This window comes from Heptranchias perlo, chromosome 20, assembly GCF_035084215.1.
Source record: "Heptranchias perlo isolate sHepPer1 chromosome 20, sHepPer1.hap1, whole genome shotgun sequence".
NCBI lineage: Eukaryota > Metazoa > Chordata > Chondrichthyes > Hexanchiformes > Hexanchidae > Heptranchias > Heptranchias perlo.
The window spans coordinates 50,791,893-50,811,821 of record NC_090344.1 but is presented as its reverse complement, the minus strand read 5'-3'; the positions used below and the strand labels follow the sequence as shown (position 1 = coordinate 50,811,821).

Genomic DNA, 19,929 nt, shown 5'->3' with positions numbered 1-19,929 from the left:
CAGTTGGTAGGAGACGCCACTTGACAGGTGACCTCACTCACCTTGACCACTCATGTCAAAGCATTGAACTTCTTCCTGCACTGCATCCATGTTCATGATGCTGTGCGCCTGGCATTGACTTCGTCCCCCGCTGCCTCCCACTGCCTTTTGGATATTTGTCTGGAGGGCCTCTTGTCTCCCCCCCCGCCAACTCTGCGGATACAGGATGTCCCTCCTTCTGTCCACCTCTTGCACCAAGGTCTTTACTGCATCAGCAGAGAAGCTTGGAGCATGCACTCTCGCCGGTCTGGTACCAACTCAGATCGGCAGATTGGTGAGGCCTGGCGTGCAGATTGGAGGATGTGGGATTTAGTAGTGCACAACCTTTATTTATGTTTTAACATAACTCATCAGTGTGCAAACATAGGGATGGGACCTGCATCTGTGCTTTATGTGTGCGATGTCTGATCTCCGTTCAGACTCCATGCAGCCAGCAGGCTGTGATTTCCAGCAAATAACAGGTACCAGCTCCCTTTAAGAGATTTCTGAGAGACATCCTCCCTTTAAGAGATTGAGCTCCCCCTGGTGGTGGAAAGTGCGAATTGCATTGATTCCAGTGTGAGGCCCGGAATGGAACGTTGGTTGCAGGTGAGTCCTCGGGCTGGCCGAAACTCGGGTCCTGCCTGCGCAGGGGCCATTGGGCGCGGGGGTAATAGCTCATAGCACTACCCGCGCCCAAAAATGGCCCTTACCCAACTTCTCCCCCAGAGGATCAAATTTGCGAATTTCCCAGTCCACATATCTCAGCAACTCACTTCCTCAACTGGCTGAGCCATTGAGTAAATGAACCTGCGTCCATTTAATGATTGACTGCTGCCTGGACAGTGATTACTCATTACAAACTCACTGCCCTGGGTTAATAATAACTTGGGTTTTATAAGCATCGTGCCTGCAGATTGGTTGTCCTCTATCACGCTACATTAATGATAACAGATGCATAAAGCTGACGTCCGAAATGGTTGTCCAATCAGATCCAATTCGGAGCCTCTGAAACGAGTGGATTTATACTCTGCTTGTCCATCAGATCGTCAGTGAAATCTGTTCAATAATAACCTTCAATTAGAAAGACAAAGAAAAACTCTAAACACCAGTTAAAGAAATCTAAAATGTTGACAAAACCCTTCACAATTCCACTACTTCTGAATCTTCTCTCATTCATGGTAAGTGACAACTAATCTTCACTCGTTTTCAACTGTGAAATTATTTGTTTTTAATCTCTGCGATGTCAGTGAGACTAGTTTTTGTGCTGTTTGCTCAGCGGGGTATGGATTACTTCCCAGGTAATCGTACCCAATGTGCTGCTTGTTCGGTACTTCATTCACACAGTGGCTGGCAGACACGAACCGCAGGGGGAATCTCACTGACTGAAGACCAGAGTTCGGGCTCCTGCTGTGCTAAAACAGCAATTTGCATTGACACAGCGCCTTTAAAGCAGTAAAACGTCCCAAGGCGCTTCACAGGAGCGTTAACCAGACAAAATCGGACACCGAGCCACATAAGGAGATATTAGGACAGGCGACCAAAAGCTTGGTCAAAGAGGTTGGTTTTAAGGAGCGTCTTAAAGGAGGAGAGAGAGGCGGAGAGGGTTAGGCTGAACATTTTCTTGAAATTTAGAGGAAAAGGATTAAAATGGCTGAATGCTCTGGGCATATTATAAAATCAAGGGGTTGCCTCCAGTTAGCAGCAGTGACACAGGAGAATCCTCATAGGAACTCCTATGTGTTGGGAATTTGTTCCTTCACCTGTATTCTTACATAGTGCAATGTCAAATGACTGCCCATCACACAAACCTTGATCACTCCGACTTTCTTAGTTGAGACAAAAGTGCTGAGCTCGCTCAGTGAGCTGCATAGCTGCTTATGCAGGAGTAGGCCATTCAGTCCTTCCGCCATTCAATGGTTGATCTGTATCCTAACCCCATCCACCCACCTTGGCTCCATATCCCTTAATACCCACGGCTGGCAAAATCGATCAATTTCAGATTTAAAATTATTAATTGAGCGACTGCTTTTTGTGGGAGAGAGAATTCCGCACTTCTACCACCTTGTGTTTCCTAACTTCTCTCCTGAACGGCCTGGCTCTGATTTTAAGGTTATGTCCCCTTGTCCTGGACTCCCCCACCAGCGGGAAAAGTTTCTCTCTATCTACCCCATCAATTCCTTTCAAAATCCTACAAATCTCAATCAAATCACCCCTTAACCTTCTATATTCCAGGGAATACAAGCCTTGTTTATGTAATCTCGCCTCACAATCTAACCCTTGGAGCCCTGATAACATTCTGGTGAAACTGTACTACACTCCTTCCAAGACCAATATACCTTCCGAAGGTGCAGTGCCCAGAACTGTACACATTATTCCAGATGTGGTTTGACCAGGGCTTTATACAGCTGGAGCAAATCGTCCTTCCCTTTATATTCTAACCCTCCAGATATAAAGGCTAACATTATCCTTTTTGATTATTTTTTGTACCTGATCACTATATTTTAGTGATCTGTGTACATGGACCCATAAATCTCTTTGGACCCCCACTGTTCCGAGCTTTTCACCATTTAAAAAATACTCGGATCGATCTTCTTTTCGGTCCAAAATGGATGACCTCACACTGACCTGCACTGAAATCCATCTGCCACAGTTTTGCCCACTCACTTAATCTACCAATATCTCTTTGTCATTTTATGCTCCCGTCTACACGATTCACTGTGCCACCAATCTTTGTGTCATCGGCAAACTTGGCGTTTCCAGTGGTGCGAGGTCATCGACAAGATTCCTTATTCAATTCCACTAACCCTAACCCTAACCTATCAAACTCTGGAGCCCCCATCCTTGCATCTGCACAATAGCCAACTCTATTCCATTTATCTCAATGGGGGTCTTCGAGTAATTCTTTTTCACTCTGGTTCGTCCTAAAGACTGAACTGGTAAAGACAAATAGATTTCTTCCTATTTAGTTTTAATTTAGCTCTGATAAAAGCTGCAATTACTGCCGCAGTGACACCAGGAGGTCAGGTGAGCCCCACCCTTCACTGACTGTTACAGCACATACAGAGGCAGCCACTTCAACCTGCTTCAAGTGACCTGCTGGTGGCTTCACCTTTGAAAGGGGGTTAACTGCATATTTGCCTTGACTCATTCAACAAAGAAAGAAAGATTCATTCAATAATTTCATCAAAGTGCATATGCTGGTGAGTGAACTGCAGCTCTTGCCATCTGGTGGGAGTTTCCCTTTCCAGGGGGAAGACAAACAGATCTGTCGTTTTTGAAGCCTGAGAAATGACTAAATCCTGAATTGTCAGCATGAAATAATGAATCTCAGAAATTTCTAAACTCCTGAGCAAACCCAGTGGAGTTTGGATGGGGATTGACTGAGCTGAACATCAGGGTGATGGAACATGAGCAGAAATTGTTATTTTCAAACTTGTAGCATCCTCGAAGCTTGGCCCCATCGTCACTGCTGAGCTGACCGATGGGGATTTAGGAACAGTAATATAAAATGTGTGCTGGCTGTTTGGTAGAGCTGTCCAATTAGTCCCACTCCCCCCGCTCCTTCCCCATTGTCCTGCAGTATTTATCCAATTCCCTTTTGAAAGTTATTATTGAATCTGCTTCCACCGCCCTTTCAGGCAGCGCATTCCAGATCAGAACAACTCGCTGGGGAATTATTTTTTCCACATCTCACCTCTGGTTCTTTTGCTAATCACTTTAAATCTGTGTCCTCTGGTTACCGACCCTCCTGCCACTGGAAACAGTTTCTCTTTGTTTACTTTATCAAAACTCTTCATGATTTTGAACACCTCTATCAAATCTCCTCTTAACCGTCCCTGCTCTAAGGAGAACAACCCCAGCTTCTCTCGGGTCTTTCATCCCTGGCACAATTCGAGTAAATCTCTGCACCCCCTCCAAGAACTTGACATCCTTCCAAAAGTGCAGTGCCCAGAAATGAACACAATGCTCCAGCTGAGGCCTAACCAGTGTTTTATAAAGATTTGACACAACTTCCTTGCTTTTATACTCTATGTAAGGAATCTTACAACACCAGGTTATAGTCCAACAGTTTTATTTGAAAATCACAAGCTTTCGGAGGCTTTCTCCTTCATCAGGTGAAGTGTGGGATTCCATGGAAGGTACCGCATATACAGTCAGAGAACAATGCCTGGTGATTACAGATAATCTTTCCAACTGTCCGTTGTCAAGGCAATCAAAGGAGTCGAATAGTGTTCAGACAGAGAGACATTACATACAGGACGACTGAATATACAAACGGTCAGAACCCAAAGACACAGAGAGAGAGAGAGAGAGAGAAACATCCGAAAGAGAGAGAATGATCAGTTGTATTAAAAACAGATAACTCTTTTTTCGCTGGTGGGGTTACGTGTAGCGTGACATGAACCCAAGATCCCGGTTGAGGCCGTCCTCATGGGTGCGGAACTTGGCTATCAATTTCTGCTCGATGATTTTGCGTTGTCGTGTGTCTCGAAGGCCACCTTGGAGAACGCTTACCCGAAGATCGGTGGCTAAATGTCCTTGACTGCTGAAGTGTTCCCTGACTGGGAGGGAACCCTCCTGTCTGGTGAATGTTGCGCGGTGTCCGTTCATCCGTTGTCGCGGTGTCTGCATGGTCTCGCCAATGTACCATGCTCCGGGGCATCCTTTCCTGCAACGTATGAGGTGGACAACGTTGACCGAGCCGCAGGAGTATGAACCATGTACCTGGTGGGTGGTGTCCTCTCGTGTGATGGTGGTATCTGTGTTGATGATCTGGCATGTCTTGCAGAGGTTGCCGTGGCAGGGTTGTGTGGTGTCGTGGACGCTGTTCTCCTGAAAGCTGGGTAATTTTCTGCGAACGATGGTCTGTTTGAGGTTGGGTGGCTGTTTGAAGGCAAGTAGTGGAGGCGTGGGGATGGCCATAGCGAGGTGTTCGTCGTCATCGATGACAAGTTGAAGGCTGCGGAGAACATGGGGTAGTTTTTCTGCTCCGGGGAAGTACTGGACGACGAAGGGTACTCTGTTGGTTGCGTCCCGTGTTTGTCTTCTGAGGAGGTCTATGCGATTTTTCGCTGTGGCCCGTCAGAACTGTCGATCGACGAGTCGAGCGTCATATCCCGTTCTTACGAGGGCGTCTTTCAGCGTCTGTAGGTGTCCATCGCGTTCCTCCTCGTCTGAGCAGATCCTGTGTATTCGCAGGGCCTGTCCATAGGGGATGGCCTCTTTGACGTGGTTAGGGTGGAAGCTGGAAAAGTGGAGCATCGTGAGGTTGTCCGTGGGCTTGTGGTAGAGTGAGGTGCTGAGGTGTCCGTCTTTGATGGAGATTCGTGTGTCCAAGAAAGAAACCGATTCTGAGGAGTAGTCCATGGTGAGTTTGATGGTGGGATGGAACTTGTTGATGTTATCGTGTAGTCTCTTCAGTGATTCTTCGCTGTGGGTCCATAGGAAGAAAATGTCGTCGATGTATCTGATGTATAACGTTGGTTGGAGGTCCTGTGCAGTGAAGAAGTCGTGCTCGAACTTGTGCATGAAAATGTTGGCGTAGTGGGGTGCGAATTTGGTCCCCATGGCTGTTCCGTGTGTTTGGGTAAAGAACTGGTTATCGAAGGTGAAGACATTGTGATCCAGGATGAAGCAGATGAGTTGTAGGATGGCGTCTGGAGATTGGCTGTTGTTGGTGTTGAGTACTGAGGCTGTTGCAGCGATGCCGTCATCGTGGGGGATACTGGTGTAGAGTGCTGAGACGTCCATTGTGGTGAGAAGTGTTCCTGGTTCAACTGGTCCGTGGGTGCTGAGTTTTTGTAGGAAGTCTGTAGTGTCCCCCGGTAGCACAGTGGCAACCACAGGGAAGTCTATCGTCAATTTGTCCGACCACACCCTTCAACCAGACGAAATCGAAGTTCTCAGCCGAGGGCTCAATTTCTGCCCCACCACCAAAATGGACCCCATCAGTCTCGCGGCGGACACAGAGGAATTCATCAGGAGAATGAGGATCCGGGAATTCTTCCACAAATCCCAAGATTTCAGCAGCGAACCCAATGAGACAATCAACTATCCGGAACAGCAGACAGAGGGATCCGCGGTACAGCAACCGAAGAAGAAAGAGTCAAACTGGACTCCTCCGGAGGGTCGCTGCCCTAAGCTTGACATGTATGCTCAAGCTGTCAGGAAATGCGTCAATGCCAGATTCATCAGCCGCACTCAGAAGACAGTCCAGAATGTCACCCGAGCACAACGCAACGCCATCGACGCTCTCAAGACCAACCGCAACATCGTCATCAAACCAGCGGACAAAGGAGGAGCCATAGTCATACAGAACAGAATGGACTATTGCAAAGAAGCATACCGACAACTGGACAACCAGGAACACTACAGACGGTTACCCGCAGATCCGACCAAAGAACATACCCACCAGCTCAACAAACTGATCAAGACCTTCGATCCAGACCTTCAAAGCATCCTACGCACTCTCATCCCACGTACTCCCCGCGTGGGAGACTTCTACTGCCTCCCAAAGATACACAAAGCCAACACACCCAGATGTCCTATCGTATCAGGCAACGGAACCCTGTGTGAGAACCTCTCTGGATACATCGAGGGCATCCTGAAAACCATCGTACAGGGAACCCCCAGCTTCTGTCGCGACACTATAGACTTCCTACAAAAACTCAGCACCCACGGACCAGTTGAACCAGGAACACTTCTCACCACGATGGGCGTCTCGGCACTCTACACCAGTATCCCCCACGATGACGGCATCGCTGCGACAGCATCAATACTCAACACCAACAACAGCCAATCTCCAGACGCCATCCTACAACTCATCCGCTTCATCCTGGATCACAATGTCTTCACCTTCGATAACCAGTTCTTCACCCAAACACACGGAACAGCCATGAGGACCAAATTCACACCCCACTACACCAACATTTTCATGCACAAGTTCGAGCACGACTTCTTCACTGCACAGGACCTCCAACCAACACTATACACCAGATACATCGACGACATTTTCTTCCTATGGACCCACGGCGAAGAATCACTGAAGAGACTACACGATAATATCAACAAGTTCCATCTCACCATCAAACTCACCATGGACTACTCCTCAGAATCAGTTTCTTTCTTGGACACACGAATCTCCATCAAAGACGGACACCTCAGCACCTCACTCTACCGCAAGCCCACGGACAACCTCACGATGCTCCACTTTTCCAGCTTCCACCCTAACCACGTCAAAGAGGCCATCCCCTATGGACAGGCCCTGCGAATACACAGGATCTGCTCAGATGAGGAGGAACGCGATGGACACCTACAGACGCTGAAAGACGCCATCGTATGAACGGGATATGACGCTCGACTCGTCGATCGACAGTTCTGACGGGCCACAGCGAAAAATCGCATAGACCTCCTCAGAAGACAAACACGGGACGCAACCAACAGAGTACCCTTTGTCGTCCAGTACTTCCCCGGAGCGGAGAAACTACGCCATGTTCTCCGCAGCCTTCAACATATCATCAATGACGACGAACACCTCGCTATGGCCATCCCCACACCTCCACTATTCGCCTTCAAACAGCCACCCAACCTCAAACAGACCATCGTTCGCAGAAAATTACCCAGCTTTCAGGAGAACAGCGTCCACGACACCACACAACCCTGCCACGGCAACCTCTGCAAGACATGCCAGATCATCGACACAGATACCACCATCACACGAGAGGACACCACCCACCAGGTACATGGTTCATACTCCTGTGACTCGGCCAACATCGTCTACCTCATATGTTGCAGGAAAGGATGCCCCAGAGCATGGTACATTGGCGAGACCATGCAGACACTGCGACAACGGATGAACGGACACCGCGCAACAATCACCAGACAGGAGGGTTCCCTCCCAGTCAGGGAACACTTCAGCAGTCAAGGACATTCAGCCACCGATCTTCGGGTAAGCGTTCTCCAAGGCGGCCTTCGAGACACACGACAACGCAAAATCGTCGAGCAGAAATTGATAGCCAAGTTCCGCACCCATGAGGACGGCCTCAACCGGGATCTTGGGTTCATGTCACGCTACACGTAACCCCACCAGCGAAAAAAGAGTTATCTGTTTTTAATACAACTGATCATTCTCTCTCTTTCTCTTCCTTTCGGATGTTTCTCTCTCTCTCTCTCTCTGTCTTTGGGTTCTGACCGTTTGTATATTCAGTATTCCTGTATGTAATGTCTCTCTGTCTGAACACTATTCGACTCCTTTGATTGCCTTGACAACGGGCAGTTGGAAAGATTATCTGTAATCACCAGGCATTGTTCTCTGACTGTATATGCGGTACCTTCCATGGAATCCCACACTCACCTGATGAAGGAGAAAGCCTCCGAAAGCTTGTGATTTTCAAATAAAACTGTTGGACTATAACCTGGTGTTGTAAGATTCCTTACATTTGTCCACCCCAGTCCATCACCGGCATCTCCACATCATTTATATTCTATGCCTCTATTTATAAAGCCAAGGATCCTGTATGCCTTCTGCTTTCTGCCTCTTAGTCAATTTCGTATCCATGCAGCGACTGTCCCTTTAATCCCATGGGCTTCAATTTTGCTAACGAGTCTATTATGTGATACTTTATCAAACGCCTTTTGAAAGTCCATGTAGTCGTGGCACTGTAGAAGGTACCCAGAAATTCTGAATGTAAGGGCAAGTATTATGGTCAAGAGGATAATGGGGGATGGTGAGATCGCCATATGTATAAAAGGCTCACTTTAATACCAGAAGTCACCAAATTCTCTTCATCTAAGTTCCCTCCTTTAACTGATACCAACCTTTTCCCAGCTTGGAAAAACAGGTGATTCTGGACCTCTGGTTCCCAAAGCTCTCCACCACTGGGGTTTTCCTCACCTCATGTCTGGGTCAGTTGTGGACTCATTGATAGAGATTGATTGCTATGATTGATCAACAACTCCATTATCGTTGTATCTTACGACTACCAGGATGGTAGAAGGCCAACTAGATGGACCGTGGTCTTCTCATCTAACAATTGCTACTTTCCCAAGAGAATTTGCATATCACAGTTGCCCAAACTTTTCTCTTTAACAGGTGACTTGTACTCGGATTCATGAGAATGGACACTGCGCCTTTTATGAAGACTGTGGGAAAAACCCTGAGGTTATCAGCAGTTTGTTGCCAGCCAGGGTGCCTTGCTTGTACAATGGACCTGCCTACAAATTGTCTGGTCAGCACTTGTCAATGCTGAAATCAGTCTGCCCAATGCTCTACACTGGGGACCAAAACACCCATGCCTGCTGTTCATTTAAGCAGCTGGACATGTTGGAGAAGAGTCTGTTGTTCTCCAAACCCGTCTTAAGCCGCTGTCCTTCTTGTCTTCAGAACTTTATAAATCTCTACTGTCAGAATACCTGTAGCCCCAACCAAAGCCTGCACATTAATGTCACCAGAACCTTCAACGCAAATGTCTCAGGTACCATTCTTGAGGCAGTGCTGGAGTATCAGTGCTACTACACCAGACTGTTTGCAGATGGAGCATTTAATTCTTGCAAAAACGTACGCTTACCGGCAACCGGGGGCTTTGCAATATCTGCCATGTGTGGAAAGTACGGCGCGACACTCTGCAATACTGAACGCTGGTTAGGTTTCCAAGGCGACAGCAGCAATGGGCTGGCTCCTTTGGACATTGACTTCATTCTGGTTGGGAACAGAACCAGCACCGGCAGTGGGATAGTTCCTTACAACGGAACATTCTGGAAGTGTAACCAGTCCCCAGTTTCAAATGGACAAGCTTGCTCCTGTCTGGATTGTGCTGAATCATGTCCCAAAATCCCAGCTCCAAATCCTCCCCCTGGGCCTTGGAAAATTGATCAAATGGATGGGATCCTTGTCATTTGTATTATTGCGTTCTGTTCAATGGTGGCTTTGGTTGTTATTTTTCTTATTTATCGCTATTGTTCAAGCCGTCGAAACCAGCAGGGCGATAACAAACTGAAAGCTCCTCAACTTAGGAAAGAAGATATCAGGTGGTCTCATAAAGTCAGCCAGGCCACACAGCACTTCCTGGGCCAGATCTTCAGAAGATGGGGTACCATGGTAGCTCGATATCCTATCACTGTAATTTTCATATCTTTCGTTGTGGTGATAGTTCTGTCTGCTGGACTGGCCTTGATAACGCTCACCACCGACCCTGTCGAACTGTGGTCTGCGCCAGACAGCCGGGCTCGCAAAGAAAAGGAATTTCACGATGCTAATTTCGGTCCTTTCTTTCGGACCAACCAAATCATAATCACCGTGCAGAACCGCTCCAGTTACACTTACGACTCTGTTGTTTTCGGGCAAAACAAGTTCAATGGAATCTTTTCCAAAGATATCATCCTGGAACTCCTGGATTTTCAGACCAGGCTTCAAAACATTCAGGTTTGGTCAGAAACAGCACAGAGGAATATCTCCATCAAGGACATTTGCTACGCTCCGCTGAACCCTGAGAATCCCCGCAGCACAGATTGTGCTGTCAACAGTCTGCTACAGTACTTCCAAAATAACAGCACCAGAATTAATGCCACTGCAAAGCAGACCATGGCTGGAGAAACTGGAACTGTGGACTGGAGAGACCACTTTCTTTATTGTATCAAGTGAGTGTGTTTATTTGTCAACAGCCTTTCCAAATAGAGGTAGAGAGAGAGAGGGACTGATGGAGAATGGGACACAAACACTACACATTGTCTGTCCTTGTAACTCTGCACATTGTCTGTCCTTGTAACTCTGCACATTGTGTGTCCTTGTAACCCTGCACATTGTCTGTCCTTATAACTCTGCACATTGTCTGTTCTTGTAACTCTGCACATTGTGTGTCCTTGTAACCCTGCACATTGTCTGTTCTTGTAACTCTGCACATTGTCTGTCCTTGTAACTCTGCACATTGTCTGTCCTTGTAACTCTGCACTTTGTCTGTCCTTGTAACTCTGCACATTGTCTGTCCTTGTAACTCTGCACATTGTCTGTTCTTCTAACACTGCACATTGTCTGTCCTTGTAACTCTGCACATTGTCTGTTCTTGTAATTCTGCGCATTGTCCGTCCTTGTAACACTGCACATTGTCTGTCCTTGTAACTCTGCGCATTGTCTGTTCTTGTAATTCTGCACATTGTTCTTGTAACTCTGCACATTGTCTGTCCTTGTAACTCTGCACATTGTCTGTCCTTGTAACTCTGCACATTGTCTGTTCTTGTAACTCTGTGCATTGTCCGTCCTTGTAACACTGCACATTGTCTGTCCTTGTAACTCTGCGCATTGTCTGTCCTTGTAACTCTGCACATTGTCTGTCCTTGTAACTCTGCACATTGTCTGTTCTTGTAACTCGGCACACTGTCCGTCCTTGTAACTCTGCACATTGTCTGTCCTTGTAACTCTGCACATTGTCTGTCCTTGTAACTCTGCACATTGTCTGTTCTTGTAACTCCGCACATTGTCTGTCCTTGTAACTCTGCACACTGTCTGTCCTTGTAACTCTGCACATTGTCTGTTCTTGTAACTCCGCACATTGTCTGTCCTTGTAACTCTGCACACTGTCTGTCCTTGTAACTCTGCACATTGTCTGTCCTTGTAACTCTGCACACTGTCTGTCCTTGTAACTCTGCACATTGTCTGTTCTTGTAACTCGACACATTGTCCTTGTAACTCTGCACACTGTCCGTCCTTGTCACTCTGCACATTGTCTGTCCTTGTAACTCTGCACATTGTCTGTCCTTGTAACTCTGCACATTGTCTGTTCTTGTAACTCCGCACATTGTCTGTCCTTGTAACTCTGCACACTGTCTGTCCTTGTAACTCTGCACATTGTCTGTTCTTGTAACTCGACACATTTTCCTTGTAACTCTGCACATTGTCTGTCCTTGTAACTCTGCACATTGTCTGTCCTTGTAACTCTGCACATTGTCTGTTCTTGGAACTCTGCACATTGTCTGTTCTTGTAACTCTGCACATTGTCTGTTCTTCTAACACTGCACATTGTCTGTCCTTGTAACTCTGCACATTGTCTGTTCTTGTAATTCTGCACATTGTCTGTTCTTGTAACTCTGCGCATTGTCTGTCCTTGTAACACTGCGCATTGTCTGTCCTTGTAACTCTGCACACTGTCTGTCCTTGTAACTCTGCACATTGTCTGTTCTTGTAACTCGACACATTGTCCTTGTAACTCTGCACACTGTCCGTCCTTGTAACTCTACGCATTGTCTGTTCTTGTAACTCCGCACATTGTCTGTCCTTGTAACTCTGCACACTGTCTGTCCTTGTAACTCTGCACATTGTCTGTTCTTGTAACTCGACACATTGTCCTTGTAACTCTGCACATTGTCTGTTCTTGTAACTCTGCACATTGTCTGTCCTTGTAACTCTGCACATTGTCCCTGTCACTCTGCACATTGTCTGTCCTTGTAACTCTGCACATTGTCTGTTCTTGTAACTCTGCACATTGTCTGTCCTTTTAACTCTACACATTGTCTGTCCTTGCAACTCTGCACATTGTCCTTGTAACTCTGCACATTGTCTGTCCTTGTAACTCTGCACATTGTCTGTCCTTGTAACTCTGCACATTGTCTGTCCTTGTAACTCTGCACATTGTGTGTCCTTGTAACCCTGCACATTGTCTGTCCTTATAACTCTGCACATTGTCTGTTCTTGTAACTCTGCACATTGTGTGTCCTTGTAACCCTGCACATTGTCTGTTCTTGTAACTCTGCACATTGTCTGTCCTTGTAACTCTGCACATTGTCTGTCCTTGTAACTCTGCACTTTGTCTGTCCTTGTAACTCTGCACATTGTCTGTCCTTGTAACTCTGCACATTGTCTGTTCTTCTAACACTGCACATTGTCTGTCCTTGTAACTCTGCACATTGTCTGTTCTTGTAATTCTGCGCATTGTCCGTCCTTGTAACACTGCACATTGTCTGTCCTTGTAACTCTGCGCATTGTCTGTTCTTGTAATTCTGCACATTGTTCTTGTAACTCTGCACATTGTCTGTCCTTGTAACTCTGCACATTGTCTGTCCTTGTAACTCTGCACATTGTCTGTTCTTGTAACTCTGTGCATTGTCCGTCCTTGTAACACTGCACATTGTCTGTCCTTGTAACTCTGCGCATTGTCTGTCCTTGTAACTCTGCACATTGTCTGTCCTTGTAACTCTGCACATTGTCTGTTCTTGTAACTCGGCACACTGTCCGTCCTTGTAACTCTGCACATTGTCTGTCCTTGTAACTCTGCACATTGTCTGTCCTTGTAACTCTGCACATTGTCTGTTCTTGTAACTCCGCACATTGTCTGTCCTTGTAACTCTGCACACTGTCTGTCCTTGTAACTCTGCACATTGTCTGTTCTTGTAACTCCGCACATTGTCTGTCCTTGTAACTCTGCACACTGTCTGTCCTTGTAACTCTGCACATTGTCTGTCCTTGTAACTCTGCACACTGTCTGTCCTTGTAACTCTGCACATTGTCTGTTCTTGTAACTCGACACATTGTCCTTGTAACTCTGCACACTGTCCGTCCTTGTCACTCTGCACATTGTCTGTCCTTGTAACTCTGCACATTGTCTGTCCTTGTAACTCTGCACATTGTCTGTTCTTGTAACTCCGCACATTGTCTGTCCTTGTAACTCTGCACACTGTCTGTCCTTGTAACTCTGCACATTGTCTGTTCTTGTAACTCGACACATTTTCCTTGTAACTCTGCACATTGTCTGTCCTTGTAACTCTGCACATTGTCTGTCCTTGTAACTCTGCACATTGTCTGTTCTTGGAACTCTGCACATTGTCTGTTCTTGTAACTCTGCACATTGTCTGTTCTTCTAACACTGCACATTGTCTGTCCTTGTAACTCTGCACATTGTCTGTTCTTGTAATTCTGCACATTGTCTGTTCTTGTAACTCTGCGCATTGTCTGTCCTTGTAACACTGCGCATTGTCTGTCCTTGTAACTCTGCACACTGTCTGTCCTTGTAACTCTGCACATTGTCTGTTCTTGTAACTCGACACATTGTCCTTGTAACTCTGCACACTGTCCGTCCTTGTAACTCTACGCATTGTCTGTTCTTGTAACTCCGCACATTGTCTGTCCTTGTAACTCTGCACACTGTCTGTCCTTGTAACTCTGCACATTGTCTGTTCTTGTAACTCGACACATTGTCCTTGTAACTCTGCACATTGTCTGTTCTTGTAACTCTGCACATTGTCTGTCCTTGTAACTCTGCACATTGTCCCTGTCACTCTGCACATTGTCTGTCCTTGTAACTCTGCACATTGTCTGTTCTTGTAACTCTGCACATTGTCTGTCCTTTTAACTCTACACATTGTCTGTCCTTGCAACTCTGCACATTGTCCTTGTAACTCTGCACATTGTCTGTCCTTGTAACTCTGCACATTGTCTGTCCTTGTAACTCTGCACATTGTCTGTCCTTGTAACTCTGCACATTGTCTGTCCTTGTAACTCTGCACACTGTCTGTCCTTGTAACTCTGCACATTGTCTGTTCTTGTAACTCGACACATTGTCCTTGTAACTCTGCACATTGTCTGTTCTTGTAACTCTGCACATTGTCTGTCCTTGTAACTCTGCACATTGTCTGTCCTTGTAAATCTGCACATTGTCTGTTCTTGTAATTCTGCACATTGTCTGTTCTTGTAACTCTGCGCATTGTCTGTCCTTGTAACACTGCGCATTGTCTGTCCTTGTAACTCTGCACATAGTCTGTCCTTGTAACACTGCGCATTGTCTGTCCTTGTAACTCTGCACATTGTCTGTTCTTGTAACTCTGCACATTGTCTGTCCTTGTAACTCTGCACATTGTCTGTTCTTCTAACACTGCACATTGTCTGTCCTTGTAACTCTGCACATTGTCTGTTCTTGTAATTCTGCACATTGTCTGTTCTTGTAACTCTGCGCATTGTCCGTCCTTGTAACACTGCGCATTGTCTGTCCTTGTAACTCTGCACATTGTCTGTTCTTGTAACTCTGCACATTGTCTGTTCTTGTAACTCTGCACACTGTCTGTCCTTGTAACTCTGCACATTGTCTGTCCTTGTAACTCTGAACATTGTCTGTTCTTGTAACTCTGCACATTGTCTGTTCTTGTAACTCTGCACATTGTCTGTCCTTGTAACACTGCACATTGTCTGTCCTTGTAACTCTGCACATTGTCTGTCCTTGTAACACTGCACATTGTCCGTCCTTGTAACACTGCGCATTGTCTGTCCTTGTAACTCTGCACATTGTCTGTCCTTGTAACTCTGCACATTGTCCGTCCTTGTAACACTGCACATTGTCTGTCCTTGTAACTCTGCGCATTGTCTGTCCTTGTAACACTGCACATTGTCTGTCCTTGTAACTCTGCGCATTGTCTGTCCTTGTAACTCTGCACACTGTCTGTCCTTGTAACTCTGCACATTGTCTGTTCTTGTAACTCGACACATTGTCCTTGTAACTCTGCACATTGTCTGTTCTTGTAACTCTGCACATTGTCTGTCCTTGTAACTCTGCACATTGTCCCTGTAACTCTGCACATTGTCTGTCCTTGTAACTCTGCACATTGTCTGTTCTTGTAACTCTGCACATTGTGTGTCCTTGTAACCCTGCACATTGTCTGTTCTTGTAACTCTGCACATTGTCTGTCCTTGTAACTCTGCACATTGTCTGTCCTTGTAACTCTGCACTTTGTCTGTCCTTGTAACTCTGCACATTGTCTGTCCTTGTAACTCTGCACATTGTCTGTTCTTCTAACACTGCACATTGTCTGTCCTTGTAACTCTGCACATTGTCTGTTCTTGTAATTCTGCGCATTGTCCGTCCTTGTAACACTGCGCATTGTCTGTTCTTGTAATTCTGCACATTGTTCTTGTAACTCTGCACATTGTCTGTCCTTGTAACTCTGCACATTGTCTGTCCTTGTAACTCTGCACATTGTCTGTTCTTGTAACTCTGTGCATTGTCCGTCCTTGTAACACTGCACATTGTCTGTCCTTGTAACTCTGCGCATTGTCTGTCCTTGTAACTCTGCACATTGTCTGTCCTTGTAACTCTGCACATTGTCTGTTCTTGTAACTCGGCACACTGTCCGTCCTTGTAACTCTGCACATTGTCTGTCCTTGTAACTCTGCACATTGTCTGTCCTTGTAACTCTGCACATTGTCTGTTCTTGTAACTCCGCACATTGTCTGTCCTTGTAACTCTGCACACTGTCTGTCCTTGTAACTCTGCACATTGTCTGTTCTTGTAACTCCGCACATTGTCTGTCCTTGTAACTCTGCACACTGTCTGTCCTTGTAACTCTGCACATTGTCTGTCCTTGTAACTCTGCACACTGTCTGTCCTTGTAACTCTGCACATTGTCTGTTCTTGTAACTCGACACATTGTCCTTGTAACTCTGCACACTGTCCGTCCTTGTCACTCTGCACATTGTCTGTCCTTGTAACTCTGCACATTGTCTGTCCTTGTAACTCTGCACATTGTCTGTTCTTGTAACTCCGCACATTGTCTGTCCTTGTAACTCTGCACACTGTCTGTCCTTGTAACTCTGCACATTGTCTGTTCTTGTAACTCGACACATTTTCCTTGTAACTCTGCACATTGTCTGTTCTTGTAACTCTGCACATTGTCTGTCCTTGTAACTCTGCACATTGTCTGTTCTTCTAACACTGCACATTGTCTGTCCTTGTAACTCTGCACATTGTCTGTTCTTGTAATTCTGCACATTGTCTGTTCTTGTAACTCTGCGCATTGTCTGTTCTTGTAACTCGACACATTTTCCTTGTAACTCTGCACATTGTCTGTTCTTGTAACTCTGCACATTGTCTGTTCTTGTAACTCTGCACATTGTCTGTTCTTCTAACACTGCACATTGTCTGTCCTTGTAACTCTGCACATTGTCTGTTCTTGTAATTCTGCACATTGTCTGTTCTTGTAACTCTGCGCATTGTCTGTCCTTGTAACACTGCGCATTGTCTGTCCTTGTAACTCTGCACACTGTCTGTCCTTGTAACTCTGCACATTGTCTGTTCTTGTAACTCGACACATTGTCCTTGTAACTCTGCACACTGTCCGTCCTTGTAACTCTACACATTGTCTGTTCTTGTAACTCCGCACATTGTCTGTCCTTGTAACTCTGCACACTGTCTGTCCTTGTAACTCTGCACATTGTCTGTTCTTGTAACTCGACACATTGTCCTTGTAACTCTGCACATTGTCTGTTCTTGTAACTCTGCACATTGTCTGTCCTTGTAACTCTGCACATTGTCCCTGTAACTCTGCACATTGTCTGTCCTTGTAACTCTGCACATTGTCTGTTCTTGTAACTCTGCACATTGTCTGTCCTTTTAACTCTACACATTGTCTGTCCTTGCAACTCTGCACATTGTCCTTGTAACTCTGCACATTGTCTGTCCTTGTAACTCTGCACATTGTCTGTCCTTGTAACTCTGCACATTGTCTGTCCTTGTAACTCTGCACATTGTCTGTCCTTGTAACTCTGCACACTGTCTGTCCTTGTAACTCTGCACATTGTCTGTTCTTGTAACTCGACACATTGTCCTTGTAACTCTGCACATTGTCTGTTCTTGTAACTCTGCACATTGTCTGTCCTTGTAACTCTGCACACTGTCTGTCCTTGTAACTCTGCACATTGTCTGTTCTTGTAACTCGACACATTTTCCTTGTAACTCTGCACATTGTCTGTTCTTGTAACTCTGCACATTGTCTGTCCTTGTAACTCTGCACATTGTCTGTTCTTCTAACACTGCACATTGTCTGTCCTTGTAACTCTGCACATTGTCTGTTCTTGTAATTCTGCACATTGTCTGTTCTTGTAACTCTGCGCATTGTCTGTTCTTGTAACTCGACACATTTTCCTTGTAACTCTGCACATTGTCTGTTCTTGTAACTCTGCACATTGTCTGTTCTTGTAACTCTGCACATTGTCTGTTCTTCTAACACTGCACATTGTCTGTCCTTGTAACTCTGCACATTGTCTGTTCTTGTAATTCTGCACATTGTCTGTTCTTGTAACTCTGCGCATTGTCTGTCCTTGTAACACTGCGCATTGTCTGTCCTTGTAACTCTGCACACTGTCTGTCCTTGTAACTCTGCACATTGTCTGTTCTTGTAACTCGACACATTGTCCTTGTAACTCTGCACACTGTCCGTCCTTGTAACTCTACACATTGTCTGTTCTTGTAACTCCGCACATTGTCTGTCCTTGTAACTCTGCACACTGTCTGTCCTTGTAACTCTGCACATTGTCTGTTCTTGTAACTCGACACATTGTCCTTGTAACTCTGCACATTGTCTGTTCTTGTAACTCTGCACATTGTCTGTCCTTGTAACTCTGCACATTGTCCCTGTAACTCTGCACATTGTCTGTCCTTGTAACTCTGCACATTGTCTGTCCTTGTAACACTGCACATTGTCCGTCCTTGTAACACTGCGCATTGTCTGTCCTTGTAACTCTGCACATTGTCTGTCCTTGTAACTCTGCACATTGTCCGTCCTTGTAACACTGCACATTGTCTGTCCTTGTAACTCTGCGCATTGTCTGTCCTTGTAACACTGCACATTGTCTGTCCTTGTAACTCTGCGCATTGTCTGTCCTTGTAACTCTGCACACTGTCTGTCCTTGTAACTCTGCACATTGTCTGTTCTTGTAACTCGACACATTGTCCTTGTAACTCTGCACATTGTCTGTTCTTGTAACTCTGCACATTGTCTGTCCTTGTAACTCTGCACATTGTCCCTGTAACTCTGCACATTGTCTGTCCTTGTAACTCTGCACATTGTCTGTTCTTGTAACTCTGCACATTGTGTGTCCTTGTAACCCTGCACATTGTCTGTTCTTGTAACTCTGCACATTGTCTGTCCTTGTAACTCTGCACATTGTCTGTCCTTGTAACTCTGCACTTTGTCTGTCCTTGTAACTCTGCACATTGTCTGTCCTTGTAACTCTGCACATTGTCTGTTCTTCTAACACTGCACATTGTCTGTCCTTGTAACTCTGCACATTGTCCGTCCTTGTAACACTGCGCATTGTCTGTTCTTGTAATTCTGCACATTGTTCTTGTAACTCTGCACATTGTCTGTCCTTGTAACTCTGCACATTGTCTGTCCTTGTAACTCTGCACATTGTCTGTTCTTGTAACTCTGTGCATTGTCCGTCCTTGTAACACTGCACATTGTCTGTCCTTGTAACTCTGCGCATTGTCTGTCCTTGTAACTCTGCACATTGTCTGTCCTTGTAACTCTGCACATTGTCTGTTCTTGTAACTCGGCACACTGTCCGTCCTTGTAACTCTGCACATTGTCTGTCCTTGTAACTCTGCACATTGTCTGTCCTTGTAACTCTGCACATTGTCTGTTCTTGTAACTCCGCACATTGTCTGTCCTTGTAACTCTGCACACTGTCTGTCCTTGTAACTCTGCACATTGTCTGTTCTTGTAACTCCGCACATTGTCTGTCCTTGTAACTCTGCACACTGTCTGTCCTTGTAACTCTGCACATTGTCTGTCCTTGTAACTCTGCACACTGTCTGTCCTTGTAACTCTGCACATTGTCTGTTCTTGTAACTCGACACATTGTCCTTGTAACTCTGCACACTGTCCGTCCTTGTCACTCTGCACATTGTCTGTCCTTGTAACTCTGCACATTGTCTGTCCTTGTAACTCTGCACATTGTCTGTTCTTGTAACTCCGCACATTGTCTGTCCTTGTAACTCTGCACACTGTCTGTCCTTGTAACTCTGCACATTGTCTGTCCTTGTAACTCTGCACATTGTCTGTTCTTGTAACTCGGCACACTGTCCGTCCTTGTAACTCTGCACATTGTCTGTCCTTGTAACTCTGCACATTGTCTGTCCTTGTAACTCTGCACAT

General features: G+C 45.8%; 1 protein-coding gene across 1 annotated transcript in view; it reads left to right on the top strand.

Annotated features, from left to right (window-relative positions):
- The first annotated feature begins 609 nt into the window (after positions 1 to 609).
- npc1l1 (NPC1-like 1) overlaps positions 610 to 19,929 on the top strand; it is a 90,579-nt gene continuing 71,259 nt past the window's right edge. The window contains exons 1-2 of the mRNA XM_068001547.1: positions 610 to 627; positions 9,113 to 10,656. Coding sequence (XP_067857648.1) covers positions 610 to 627; positions 9,113 to 10,656 — 1,562 coding nt within the window. The remainder of the gene's footprint in view (positions 628 to 9,112; positions 10,657 to 19,929) is intronic.